The 13702-nt window shown below is 43.5% G+C and overlaps 1 protein-coding gene across 2 annotated transcripts in view; it reads left to right on the forward strand.

Annotated features, from left to right (window-relative positions):
• Positions 1-13364, forward strand: part of Ntrk3 (neurotrophic receptor tyrosine kinase 3) — a 235323-nt gene extending 221959 nt beyond the window's left edge. The window contains exons 16-18 of one of the 2 annotated variants that reach the window (XM_048329451.1): positions 6481-6522; positions 9931-10089; positions 12993-13364. In XM_048329451.1, coding sequence (XP_048185408.1) covers positions 6481-6522; positions 9931-10089; positions 12993-13178 — 387 coding nt within the window. In that variant the 3' untranslated portion in view covers positions 13179-13364. The remainder of the gene's footprint in view (positions 1-6480; positions 6523-9930; positions 10090-12992) is intronic. The other variant, XM_048329452.1, reaches the window with a different exon arrangement.
• The last annotated feature ends 338 nt before the right edge of the window (positions 13365-13702 follow it).

A 13702-nucleotide genomic window follows, 5' to 3' on the forward strand; every position in this document is an offset into this window, starting at 1 on the left:
GTGGAGCCTCGGTGGGCACGCATCCACTTGGCTGTGCATTGTTTACTGGAGTAATTAAGGTATGCAAAGTGGCCCTGTGCCACCCCCCACTCCTTCATCTTCTTGTTCTTCTTCCCTAGCTACTTCCGGCATTTTTTTTTTCAGTTGGCAGTTAATAAAACAAAAGTGGGAGAGACTCCCCCTCAAGCTGGAAAAATTAATTTAGAGCGATTTGGAAGTAGTTCATTTCACCTCTCCCTACAAGCCATGTCTTTCTGAGGGTATTAGGTTCGTTTTGTTTTTTTTTTTCTAATTTGTTTGTTTTTGGTTTTCTGTTTGTTTTTCCTGCAGTCACACAAAACCAGAAAATATTTCTAGCTCAAGCCCTCCCTACAACCACTGTCCAACCATTCCAGCCTGCCCTGATTTCTCAGCCATAAATTACAGATGTTGCCGCCATGTTGTGAGGGTTTGCTGCTACGAGTTGTCTGGCTTCCTGGAAGCTTTAATAAATGCTGTTCCATAAATAGAAATGTTCCCAGTGAGGAATTCGCATCTTCCAGGGGAGACAGAGAGTCCAGGTCGTGTCAGTGTGTGCACAGACAGGCCTTGCCTCTGCGTCGGTTTGGAGCTCATTTTGTGTTTGTCCTTGTTCGGAGCAGGGTCATTACTGTTCTTGTGTTAACACGAGGCAGCGGGGTCCTCTGGGCTGTAGCTTGCTTAGCTTAGAACATTTGCATGTTTTATGTTGTTCTCTTTCTTCCTTTCTGGCTTCTATTTCCTCGGCTTACACTTGTGCTTTTTTTTCCTCATTAAATATTTTTTAAATTGTTATTATTAAGGTGATGTACAGAAGGGTTGCCATTTTGTAAGTCAGGTCATGAGTACATTTCTTCCTGGACAAGGTTACCTCTTCCTTCTCTCTCTCCAAGTTTTTCTCCCCCATCCCTACCCACAAGTTGTACAGCTTTTTTGGTGGTTATTGGGAGATAAGAGTCTCATGGACTTTCTTGCCTGGGCTGGCTTTGAACCGTGATCCTCAGATCTCAGCCTCCTGAGTAGCTGGGATTACAGGGATGAGCCACCATGCCTGGCTATACTTACACTTTTAATACCAATTTATCATAATTCTTAGATTTGGGAAGAGGAAGCAAACTAAATATTTGACCAAGTCAATCTTGTTTAAAAGAGATGATTTTTTTTTTTTTTGCTAATTCAATCTGAATCTAAACTGTAACCTAACTATTAGCACCTGAGTTATACAGGATAATAATAATTTTAAAAAATCTAGGGTCCCAAGGAGGATTTATTCTGCCTTCTTTTTATTCATTTATTATGGTGAGCCATTGAAGTCTGGCAGGTTGGGCTGGATCGGGCGTGAGCTGGCTCTGAGCCCAGTGGGGGCCTCCAACATTGCTTGGTGAATTGCATGCTTGGGACAGTTCTAAAGTTTGTTTCCACCAGAAGATCTCAGTGCAGCTAGCCTAGATGGGAGGGTGGAGGCACTTGGAAAAGAAAAACAAAGGCCAAGTTCCCTTTCAGTGCACATCTCTGGACTTGAAACATCTGATCTCTACTTGGAGGCAGCAGAGGACAGTGAGGTCTTTGAACGAAAGCCAGCAGCTAGTCACGATTTAGGAAGGGGAGAACAAAAGGAGCCACAGAAAGTGTGTTCCTGGAGCTTCCATCTGAGGACCTGGCTCCTGGCTGTAGCTACTCTAGGTGAGATAGTCAAGGGAGAATTACAATGAACTCATTGATCCTCCAGGCTCATTCTGCGACACATCTTGGAGCTTAACTCCTTGGTGTTGTGGGAGACTCCAAGGGCTTTTCCTCATCTGGAGGCTGGAGGCTCAGAGGACATAGCCCCTCCTCTGAGAGCTGGCTGAGAGGATGCAGTGTGGGTGAGCTGTCACAGAGCCCGGCTCTGAGGCATCAACACTAGAGCCACTGTTCTCTGCGACTCCCCTCCAAGACTTGGGGCTGAGAACTTCCATTGGTGTCCACATGGAGCTAGCTGATAGTCTGGCTGCTTATTTCTGGGAAGAAGAGTGGTACAAAGGAAGTGAGCAGTTCTGACTTGATGGAGCAGAGGTCTGATGTCACTATGGAGAAAGTCGTAATCTCTCAGGGCCAGGCTTTACTGAAATGGGGACTGGGTGTCTTTATTATTTGTCGGTGGTGGACATGTGTAGAATCCAAAGGACCTAGAATCCAAAGGACCTCACCCCTGAGGCACACACCCCACACATTAAGAGGAAATTGCAGCATTTAGCTCCGTGGTATTTACTATTTCTAGTGGCCTTGGGAAAGTCTCTGCCTCTGTTCCAGCCTCGATTTCTTCTAATTCTATGTTGGAGATGGTGGAGATATTTTTCTAAGGCCTTTCCAGCTCTGTGGGCTGCTGAGCTACAGCTCTAGTGTTGTGTCTCTTCTTTTAAACCTTGGATTCTGAGGAGTCTGGGTTTGGGGAGCTGGATGGTGTTTCAAAGGAGGGAAAGAACAGGAACTAGTCCTTCAAAGATGACCGAGAGCCCCAGGAAGAAGGTGGGATCAGAATGGAGGAATGGAGTTGGGGAGAAAGCTGATCCTGGTTCAGAAAACAGAACCCACAGTTCGGGATGGTGGAGTAGAGGTGCGAAGGACAAAGGGATAGGGGGAAGAGGAGAAAAAGTGGGACCTGGGAAGAGCTTCCGAGGGAGGCAAACTGTTGTTTCTGAGGTGCTCAGGTTCCCCACATGGGTGGGGAGGGTGATAGAGCCCAGCAGTTGGAGAGAGAGGCCGGGGAGAGTGACTCATTCCAGGAAGGCAGTGTAGGTCACTCTGGAAAACTTTGGAGCCATGGGCAAAGTTCCCAGACTGGCATAGGACATATTGGAGAAGGGCATTTGAGCATCCTCCCTCTAGTTAGGTGACTTATTCCCAGAAATTTCCAAGAGATTTTTCATGAGCCCCAGGTGAACAGAGCCTTGACTGGCAGGTCTGCATGTCATGGTCACTGTCCCCACAGAGGACATACCTTCAATTACTGGACACCGTTGCTCCTGATGTGCTGATTTGGGGAGCCCCCCGCCCCCCGCCACCATGCCTGGCTCTCACACATAATCAATATCACTGGGAATCGAATGTTGCGAAGACTTTTTCCCCTCCACTTTTTGGTTGCTTCCTCTATGACTTCAAGAAGTTCTAATTCGGTCCCCGCTGATGGATGATGACAGAGGGAGAGCGAATCCTTCTGTTGGCTCCAGGAATATTACATGGCAAGGACATGTTCTAGCTCCCACTTGCAGTTGCCCGAGTTTGTCCACCTGGAATATGGCTGCCTGTGTCTCTGTTATATCCTCTGAGTGGTGTGAGGAGAGGTGTGTTTCAGCCTCTGAGCGAGAAGCAGGCTTTTGCTTCCCTGTGTCAGTTCTTAGACTGGGAACTTTCTAGAACTCAGCTAAGATGTTCAGGAGAGGCTGGCTTGGGGGTGGGGGAGCTAGGAGGTGGTAAAGTGGGCGTTTTGGGGAAAACCCTGTGCGGTACTGAGTCCCTGCCCCCAGGAAGAACTAGAGCCCGAGCACCCACAACGAGCCCTAATTTGAACCAGCAAAGCCCATGCTCCTGGCTTTCCAAGGCAAGGCTGAGAGGGCGGAAGGCTGGAAGCAGGGGCCCGGGGGTGGGCGGGAGCTGGGGGTCAGGACACAGCACTTCTCCATCCTTTCTCACCCCTCCCCTTCTCCCGTGGATGGCTTGAATCCGGGTGGGCTCCAGGCACCTGCCGTGCTGGAACGCTCACCTTTCCCTTTCTAAGTGTGAACTCTAGATTTGTGGCCTGGAGCTTTTACACGCCTAAAGCATTTTGAGAAACCATGCATCCCCCTTGAACATGACGAGGTATACCACCCCGAAATCTCCAGCATGATTTAAAATAATTGCAAAGTGCTGCCATTTCCAGGATATTGTAAACATTGACATGAAAAAAAATCCATCATCCCTTTAATGCATCTAATGAACTTTAAATACCAGAGCAATTTGGTACATCATCTATTAAACACATGAACAATTTCTTAAACAGCCTGCTTTACATGGCCCCTTTCTCTTCTTGAATTTATATGTTCATTCCAGTTACCCCACTGAATTTTATCTTTATGTAATTTATTTTTATGCCTGAAAGCCTTTTATTGGCCGTTCCGTCATAATTCACTGTGACAAAAATATGTGTGAAGATTTAAATTTAATTTTTAATGTCCAGTGACCATAAGTTTCCAAATGTTAAGGGTTTGGGAGGCTAACTGTCATTACAATTATTGGTAATCCACAGAAATAGGCTTCTGATCAAAATGATGTCTATCCATCATAACTTCTGGTAGAGATGAAGGATGAAAGGCAAGTTATCCGTGGGAATGCGTCTCTTCTGTCGCTCATATAGTCACTCATTAACTTGTTTATTGTTAAAGTAAGGGCAGCTCCAGATCAATTCTACCCTCACTTCCATTTTTATCGATGTAAGAGCCTGGATTTTTATATATGGTACATGAACAGAAGAGGGGGAGAGTTATGTTATTGAAATGCGGCTCCAGTCTCTGAGTTCTTATTTAGTGATCTGCCTGGAGTCGCCTCTTGGTCTCTTGTCCATGTTTATTACAGAAAAAAAAAAGTAAAGTCATTGCTTGTATTAATTGAGAAAATATTGGCTGGTCATGGTGGCACATGCCTGTAATCCCTGTTATGTGGAAAGCAGGGGTAGGAGGACCATGCTCTGAGGCTAGCTCTCTTTAGGCAAAGAGCACAAGACTCTATCTAAAGAAAAAACAACAACAACTGAAGCCATAAAGGTTGGTCACGTGTCACGGCACACTGAGTTCAGAACTCATTACTGCCTTCAGTTTAGTTTGGTGCTCACCAGCGTTTCTTAGTAGAGGACAACACAGTCTTTGCAAGTGCTTTATTTTTCTTGCAAACATTCAATGTCTCCTTTGCTAACTTGGGGGTTTCGTCTCCTGGATAGCATGTGAAAGCCATCAACAGCAGCACAGATGGGTAACCCACGTGCAGGTTCCATGATTTAAAATGGTTCCTCAGGAGTAATGTTCCTGGAGAGAAGAAACGGCTTCTAGTTCACGTGAAGAAGTCAGGCACAACAGAACATTCTACTCTGGTATATCACAAACATAATATTTCTCTCTTTCTCTCTCTCTCTCTCTCTCAAGGAAAACCCTCTCTTTGCATATGGAACTGAAATGAGGCCCACTGGTTTCTGTTTATTCATGTTGGGTTTTTCTTTTCTGACTCTTGAGTTTTCAGAGGGGGCACACGATCCCCAGGACCTTTCACACAGCATGGGCGTGTGTGTAGCAGAAATCATTTTTCCCCCCTCTGTGGTTACAAATGCTCCTTTTCATCTCTAAGAGCTGACACTGGGTTGTCCACTTTCTGGACCTTTATCTTTGCATTTTCAAAGTCGCACAGCAGCACCCTGTACTTCGAGTTATGTGAATGAAAATGTGAAAATATCTTTCTCAATGACTCTTATTTGGGACATACTTTCATATCACTACCTGTAGTTTGACCATGTTCCTTTCTTTGTTTGTTTTTTAAACCATGTCAGGTACCTTCATTGATGGACATTTTTGCTCTTTAAAACAATGAAATAGCCAGGCGCCAGTGGCTCTGTCATCCTAGTTACTCAGGAGGCTGAGATCTGAGGATTGCAGTTTGAAGTCAGCCTGGGCAGGAAAACCCATGAGACTTATCTCCAATTAAGCACTCAAATAGCTGGAAGTGACACTGTGGCTCAAGTGGTAGAATGCTAGCCTTGAGAACAAAAGCTCAGGGACAGCCCCCAGGCCCTGAATTCAAGCCATAGGAGCCTTCCCTTCCCCCCTCCCCCAACAAAAACAAACTCAATGAAATAGAAGTCTCCAAGTGTTTTTTCATGAACAAATCTTTTTCTAAAGACTGACTGAAATTGCTGGATTCAAAGAGATTTGCTACCTTTCAATGTGAACACATTCTACCAAGGTTTTCCCATAGATAAAGAGACCCTCAACTTCATCAATGGCTCCAGTCCTTCTGAGTTAGAAAGAACTATCCCGATTGGTTTTTCTCAGATCACATTCAACATTATGTCTGGCGTCTCTTCATACTTGTGTGGCTGTATGTAGCTCTGTTGTGTATCATCTGCTCTTCTTTACTGGTCTCTTTGTCGTGTGGCTTTTTCTAATACATGAAGGAGTCCCCTGTGTTATATGGGTTTTTAATTCCTGTCTGTTACTTACATTGCCGATGTTTGTCATTGTCTTTTAACCATGATTTTTGTCTTTCACCCTGCAAATGCATTTAATTTTATCATTTAATTTAATTTTATCAGCTGTGTCTGTACATCTTATTCTTTTATTATAGCCTTTATTATTGCCAATGTGTTGTGTAGGATGGCCCTCCGCTCCTGAGGTTTATGCGAATACTTTTGTTAAGTTTTCTTCTAATATTATTATTGTTTTGTTTTTTTATGTTTAGCTCTTTAATCCATCTGGAAATGATTTTTGTATATGGTGTGAGGTAGGTATCTAAGAGTATTTTTTTAATGAATCATTCATTGTCCCAACACTTTAATTACTAACTCATCGTTTCATATATTAAATTCCAATATTTATATGTGGCTGTGCTTTCAGGCTCTCTAGATAATAAATTTGTCTATTCCTATGCCAAAACAGAGTGTATTTATTAGGTAATTTGCCAAAATATTTCTCTTTGTGATAGACCGAATTTCCATCCATTGTTTGAGTCCAGTACTTTCTATCAAGTATTTGCTACTTTCGATAAATTTCAGATTCACCTTGTGAGTTTTCATACACCATTCCATTGGTTGATTGAACTTTGGTAATGGTAGATTGAACTTGCAGGTTAAATTAAGTAGATTAGGATTTATAATCAGAAAAGGCGAATTGGAAAATTTGAGAATCTTATAAGAGAATGGTTTTCTTTTACCTTTTAATAGTAAATGAAACAGAAGATATCCTAAGATTGATGCCTTCCTACATTTCTGTTATAAACCTTATTACATTATATGGGACTCTGGTGATATGTTGCTGAATTGATGATATGCTATTCCCATTTGGAGGTTATATTTCCAGAAGAGACAATTTCACACATAGTTTAAAATACCTTTATTGGTATTCATCTATCTCAGGCTATCGGCTAAATTTGAGTAAAATTAAAGCCACAGAGAGGGGTTTGAGAAACTTTCTTTTTTAGATTTGAAAAAATGTAAATAGGACAGAAAATGTTACCAGAACTCACCCATCAAACGACCTAGACATTGTACTTTTAATGTATAGATATTATCAATCATCTTAGTTCATTTGTGTTCTAGTTTCCTACCTTTCTCAGCTCTATTCAAATTCACTAGTGACTCAACAATTGCATTTTTCCCAACTATTGTTGTATTACCCTTAGCATGTCATACTTGCCCGCTCTGCATCCATTTCTAACCTTGCTGCAACTTTGTGTGACTTTTGAAAGAATAGCAATTGATGGTGCAGGTCAAGCTTGTTTTCAGTTCTTTTGTCTCTTTATTTTGCTATTTTTAAAAAAAATTGAAACCAGCATCTGTAATACTTATTTCTTCTTGCTTTCTTAATTTGTTTTTAGGTTTTACTAGTTTTGTTTTCATGAAAACTTAGTTATATTGTAGCTATTTTAAATGGAAATGCTTAAATGACATTATTTTCCCTAGAAATGACTTAGCTATATCCCATAGGTTTCAATGAATAGGAACTTTTTATTGCAACCAATAATTGCAAATTTAATATTCTTTACCAATAGTATTCTTTATTGCCTGGTGATAAGCTGTTAACAGGCTTCCCTTTTGTTAATTTCTGTTTTAGTTTAGTTGACACATACAGAAAAAGTTTCTTGTTTTTCTTTTATTTTCTTATTATTGTCTGCGGTTAGTCCTTGTACATGTTATTTCCATCCTGTGTCTCCTATTCCTGACTCTGTTTCTCTTTTCTGTTGTCCTTTGAGTATTGGCTACAGAGTTTTGGCTTTTCTTTTCATAAAATTGGTTAAGCAGACATGTAGGCTATTTCTATGATTTTAGAAGCCACATTAAAATCTTAGCAGGCATATTTACATTTAAACTGTTATCATCAGCAGTTGATCAGTATCCGTAAAGTAATGAAGTTGTTACCAGACTTTTAATTAATTCTATCTGTGCCTACTCTTCTATGTATGCACTTCTGGTTGGAATTATCTGGAAACTTCATCCTGGATAAACATGTCAATTTGACAGGAAGTGAAATATGTAGTATTATATTACCTTTTGCAACTAAATTAGGAACCATTATTTAGGTTTAAATTGAATTTTATAGCTTATTTGCTCTGTATTGTTGGTTGTATTCCAAGTCATTGGATCCTTGGATTTATTTTTTCCCTAGTTCTCCTAGAATACATCCTCTGTCGATTTATGACCCTCGATTTTATGACAGGCTGCTTGTAGTGGGATTCCTGAATCTTTGCTTCTCTGAAAGCAAACAGCATATCCCATTGTTTCTATACACCGAACAGAGCTATGCCAATTGCCAGATTCTAGCTGGGAAACAGCTTTTCGGCAAACCATATTAGTTGTTATTTTTCTAGGACACCTCAAGCAACTTCCATCTTTAGCACCGAGGCTGTCCATCCCACAACACTTGTTTTTTTTTTTTTTTTTAATTTAATATGTTCATTATTCTTCCAAGTGGGTGTGTGGAAGACTCCTTTGAGCAATGCTAAGTGCTCTTGTTTCAACCGATTCCATGGGTAGAGCAATCGTTCCCATTTCTGAAGCTCTAGTCGTGATGCGATTGGCTCCCCAGTTGGAAAACACGTTGTGGATTTCATGCCACATACGCGAAGGTGTCTATCCTGTTGGGCAGTGAGGATTTCTGTAGTGTCTCTCCCCCTCTCCCCCCAGGAATGGACGTCCTGAATATCTGCCATTGTTGGTCATTTCCTCTTAGCCTCAGCTGACACGTAGGCAAGCCCACACATGGCTGGTGTCTTCTGTGAGCTATTTTCTAAGGACTGTCGTCTTCTTACGGACCTTAGAGACCTTCCTGAAAACTTGAGTGAACTCGCTCGGCCTTCTGTCTTTGTAGCGTAGATGCTTCCTTGCCTTTGGTACTTCTCTATTGCTTCATCTGCAGTGCCTGGTCCTTAACTGTGGGGAGACACGTGAGATTGTCCTGGGGCAGCTCAAGTCCTAAACTGAAGAGCTCAGGGACTGTGCCCAGGCTCAGAGTTCAAGCCCCATGACTCTCTCTCTCTCTCTCTCTCTCTCTGTCACACACACACACACACACACACACACACACACACACACGAAAACAAATCTTCTCTTCTCAATGAAAACACATTCACTCCTGCCTTATTGTTAGTTCATATGGTTTATCCTGGCCTGTAAGACATCTTACCAGCCTTTCCCCCCAAATCAAGACTTCCCCTTCCCTCTTTCTTACCACTGTGTTGGAGCGCTGGAACCAGGGCTGCTTCCTATAGTTGCAGATCTCCCAAAGGATGACCCCGAAGCTCCACACAGCTCAGATGTTCATGCAGTAGTCAGCCCTCCCTCTCTGCCTCGGTCAAGGAGTCTGGTGGTGTCTGTGGAAGCTCTAATGCTTGGTGGCTCTTGTGCTAGTCTTTTCCCGTGGACTTTCTCTTTGGAGGAGTTTGCGATTTCACTGTCCTGCTGGATTCTAAACGTTCTCTCTGGCTCCAGCTTACCCTGTCATCCTTCTTCACTCCCGTGGGTGTTTCCTCCCCACCTCCGCTGTCAGGGTCTGCTAACAAGCTACGCAAAGCCGTGGCCACCTTAGAGTACAGTGTGTGGAGAGAGGGGCCGGGTCTGGGGGATGCAGGCAGGTGTGGCTCGTTCTGGTTGGCTGGTCACTACACTGTATGCTTCTGTCTTGACCCTCTCTGCAGGTGGGGGGACACACAATGCTCCCCATCCGCTGGATGCCCCCCGAGAGCATCATGTACCGGAAATTCACCACAGAGAGTGACGTGTGGAGCTTCGGGGTCATCCTTTGGGAGATCTTCACCTATGGGAAGCAGCCATGGTTCCAGCTCTCCAACACAGAGGTAAGAAAGGAGGCAGGGGGAAATCCTGATTTGGGGGGGAAGGATGATAAGATATATTGCAGGCCAGAACAGACCTGTATGAACTGTTAGGCAGGAGTGAAGGTGTTCTCATGGAGAAGAGATTTCTCTTTTTTTTTTGTTGGTTGTGGGCCTTGAACTATAGGCCTGGGCACTGTCCCTGACCTCTTCAGCTCAAGGCTAGCACTCTACCACTTGTGCTACAGCGCCACTTCCGGTTTTCCAGTGGTTAATTGGAGATAAGAATCTCATGGACTTTCCTGCCCAGGCTGGCTTTGAACTGCCATCCTTAGATCTCAGCCTCCCAAGTAGCTAGGATGACACCTATGAGCCACCAGCTCCTGGCAAGAGACTATTTCTTAATGGGGACGAATAAATGGTACCGATAGTAGAACCTGTAGTGCAATTTGTCAGAAAAGAACACAAAATCAGCTACATCAAGACCCAAGCCATAGTTTTGTGTGTTCTGCTACACTTAAAAAAATCACCTAGGTGCCACAAAGACAGAATGTGACAACGAAGAACAATTAGGAGTTTTTTTTTTTCTTCAATTGTGCCATCTTGTGGAAATACCACTTAGTGGGCCCAAATAATCTGGGTTGCTAGAGGGAATTAGTGCTTAGGATCTTGGAGGTGAAGCCGTCTGGGTAGAGAAGATATCCTGGGCAATAGTCCTAGGACTCTTGGGCCTCCAAAAGCCCAAAAGCAAAGCTGTTCCTCAGTTATGTGCGGACCGTGGTTGTGTTGCCCTGAGAATTTAGTGCAATTCATTTACAGTTAAAGACTCAGCTTCCCACACTGGCTAACCTATAGAAAATTGTCATCTTTTTATAATCTTCTGGGTTTTTTTTTCTTAGAAAACTGTAAATACTAGGGCCTTTTGGAACTGAAATTTCATTTTAATATTCAAGAAAGTGTCTTTCTCTCGGAAGCCGTGTTCATTTCTGCGTTCATTGCAGCCCAACTGCTTAATTAGGTGAATTTCAAAGATGGAAAAGGAGGCATTTCTTTAAATTTGGAATATCTTACTATTCCACAAGCTACATGGGGCCTGACCACATTTCCCAAAGTAGAACGAAACCTTTTGAATAACCATTTAAAATAAGGATTGAATCCACTTATCATGTTTCAATTTTTTTTTTTTTAGTACTGTCCCGGAGAGTGGGACAAACATGCACACACACACACACACACACACACACACACACACACACACACACATACACACACACACACACAGTCCACAGAAACACAAAAGCTTGTACCTGGACATAGCCTTCATGTAATCAGTAGCCCAGGGAAAGAAGAGGGGCCCGCATGGGGAGTGTTATTGGTCGTAGCCAAACCCTTGTCTGGGACACCTGAGCCACCTCAGATGGGCTAACAGGGTTGAGTATCTAGTCTCTTTCAAGCCTATTTAGTGGGCCTCTGACCTCAAAGGCCTACTTCCAGCCCCCAGCCAACTCTCCACTCCACTCATGTAGTCACATAACAGCTGAGTCCCAGCGGTCACTGCTAATGGGTTTCCCCATGGCGTTGATAGCCTGGCTGGCCCCACATTAGAAGAGACACTACTGAGCACTTTTGATCTTAGGTTAGTAGCTGCTACTGCAGTTTGAATGGCTCCTTTTTCATGCAGGTAAAAGGTAATAAAGGTGGAAATGGGGCTCTAATACCAATAGTTGGAAATCTACCAGGCCAGCAAAGGAATAAGTCCAGTGGGTTGAGACAGGGTGGTTTGACGGGCCAGTCTAGGTTAGGTCTAGTGCAGGGACAAGGCATCGATCAGTAGCATCAGAAGACACAAAGCTCACATGTGTGTATGTGAGTGTGTATGTGTCTGTATGTGTGTGTGTGTGTGTGTGTGTGTGTGTGTGTGTGTGTCTTCCCTGGCTCAATCAAACACAAGCTACTGAACAAGATTTTCTATGTACTTAAAAAATAATCATAGCAAATCTGGAAACTATGCTACAGACTTAATTAACTTGTTTGAAGGTTCACAATAGTAGGGTGAGAGAGAAGTTAAAAGTAACCTGAAAGCTGAGTACCAGCGTCTCACACCTATAAATCCTAGTTACTCAGGAGGCTGAGACATGAAGATTGTAGTTTATAGCCAGCATAAACAGGAAAGTCTTTGAGACTTTTATCTCCAATTAACCACCAAAAAACTAGAAGTAGCACAGTGGCTCAAAATGGCAGAGCAAAAGAGCTCAGAGATAGCGCCTATGCCCCAAGTTCAAGCCCCATGACCAACAAAAATAAAAAGTAACCCGAAGATAAGGCCCTGAACATACACATATTCACTTTGATTCACTAAGTGGCTGGGCTAAGGGTGAAGTTCAATGGTAGAACAGTTGCCCAGCACACATGAGGTCCTGAGTTTGATCTCTGGACTGAAAAATACAAAATATCTTGGAGGAATTGGAAATTGGGTCCAGTTACAGACTTCGATCCAAAGTGGCCTGCTGGGTTTGGTACAGCCTTGCCTTTTCTCTTCCTACACATTTATGGCCACCCTTTCTGTAGGTTGTGCCATACAGGTCCTTTTTCTTGGTGTCATTACATCCTTGCGGCCCTCCAAGGAGGTGGTCAGGGCAGGCAGTGGGCTCTTAGGATGAGATCTCGTGAGCCTGACTTGGTGCCAAGCCACTTGTTCAATGAGCAGGTAGAGGGGAATCAAAGCAGTCCAGCTCAACTTGGAAGAGTTTGAAGAGAAACATGGCAGCACATGGCTTAGTAAAAAGAGCAGGGGCAGGATGGACTTTGCTATGCCCACAAACTCTTCATCAGAGCTCATGGAAGAACTTGTGACCTGTTGCTGAGCAGGGGCCAGGGGGCTATGGCTGGCTGTCGATTGAAAGCCCTTGTTTTTCTGCTTCTTTCAGGTCATCGAATGTATCACCCAAGGCCGAGTCCTGGAGAGGCCTCGAGTCTGCCCCAAAGAGGTATATGACGTCATGCTTGGGTGCTGGCAGAGGGAACCCCAGCAGCGACTGAATATTAAAGAAATCTACAAAATCCTCCACGCTCTGGGGAAGGCCACCCCCATCTACCTGGACATTCTTGGCTAGCGGCGGCTGGGGAATCAAGAATTCATAACTCTGTTGCCTCCTCTCTTCCCGCCTCACATCCTGACCACCACCATCCCCCAACTCCTTTCTTCCATCCTGACAGAAGACCATCTTCATATAAACTCAAGTGCCTGCTACACATACAACACTGAAAAAGGAAAAAAAAAATAGAAGGAAAAAAAAACCTTGTAAGGCAGTTTGGCATATATACATATATATATATTTATATATCTAACTATCTATCCATATCTACAGAGACATACCTTCTCTGATACAGAGAGAAGCTGCTGATAAAGAAAACCCTAAGACTCTAACACCTTGGGAAAAGAAATTTCTAAATATTATTATTATTATTAATTATTAATGCAGATGAAATTCCCTTGACTTAAGCTGTGGCCTGTGCTGCTTCTGGCTTTTTGGAGCAGACGACCTTGACCTTGACCTTGACGAGACAATCTTCCTTTGGGGATGGGAGTGGCTAGGGCTGCGCATGCGCGCGCGCCATCACTGCTGAGCATGCGCAT

Source organism: Perognathus longimembris, chromosome 20 (genome assembly GCF_023159225.1).
Source record: "Perognathus longimembris pacificus isolate PPM17 chromosome 20, ASM2315922v1, whole genome shotgun sequence".
Classification (NCBI taxonomy): domain Eukaryota; kingdom Metazoa; phylum Chordata; class Mammalia; order Rodentia; family Heteromyidae; genus Perognathus; species Perognathus longimembris.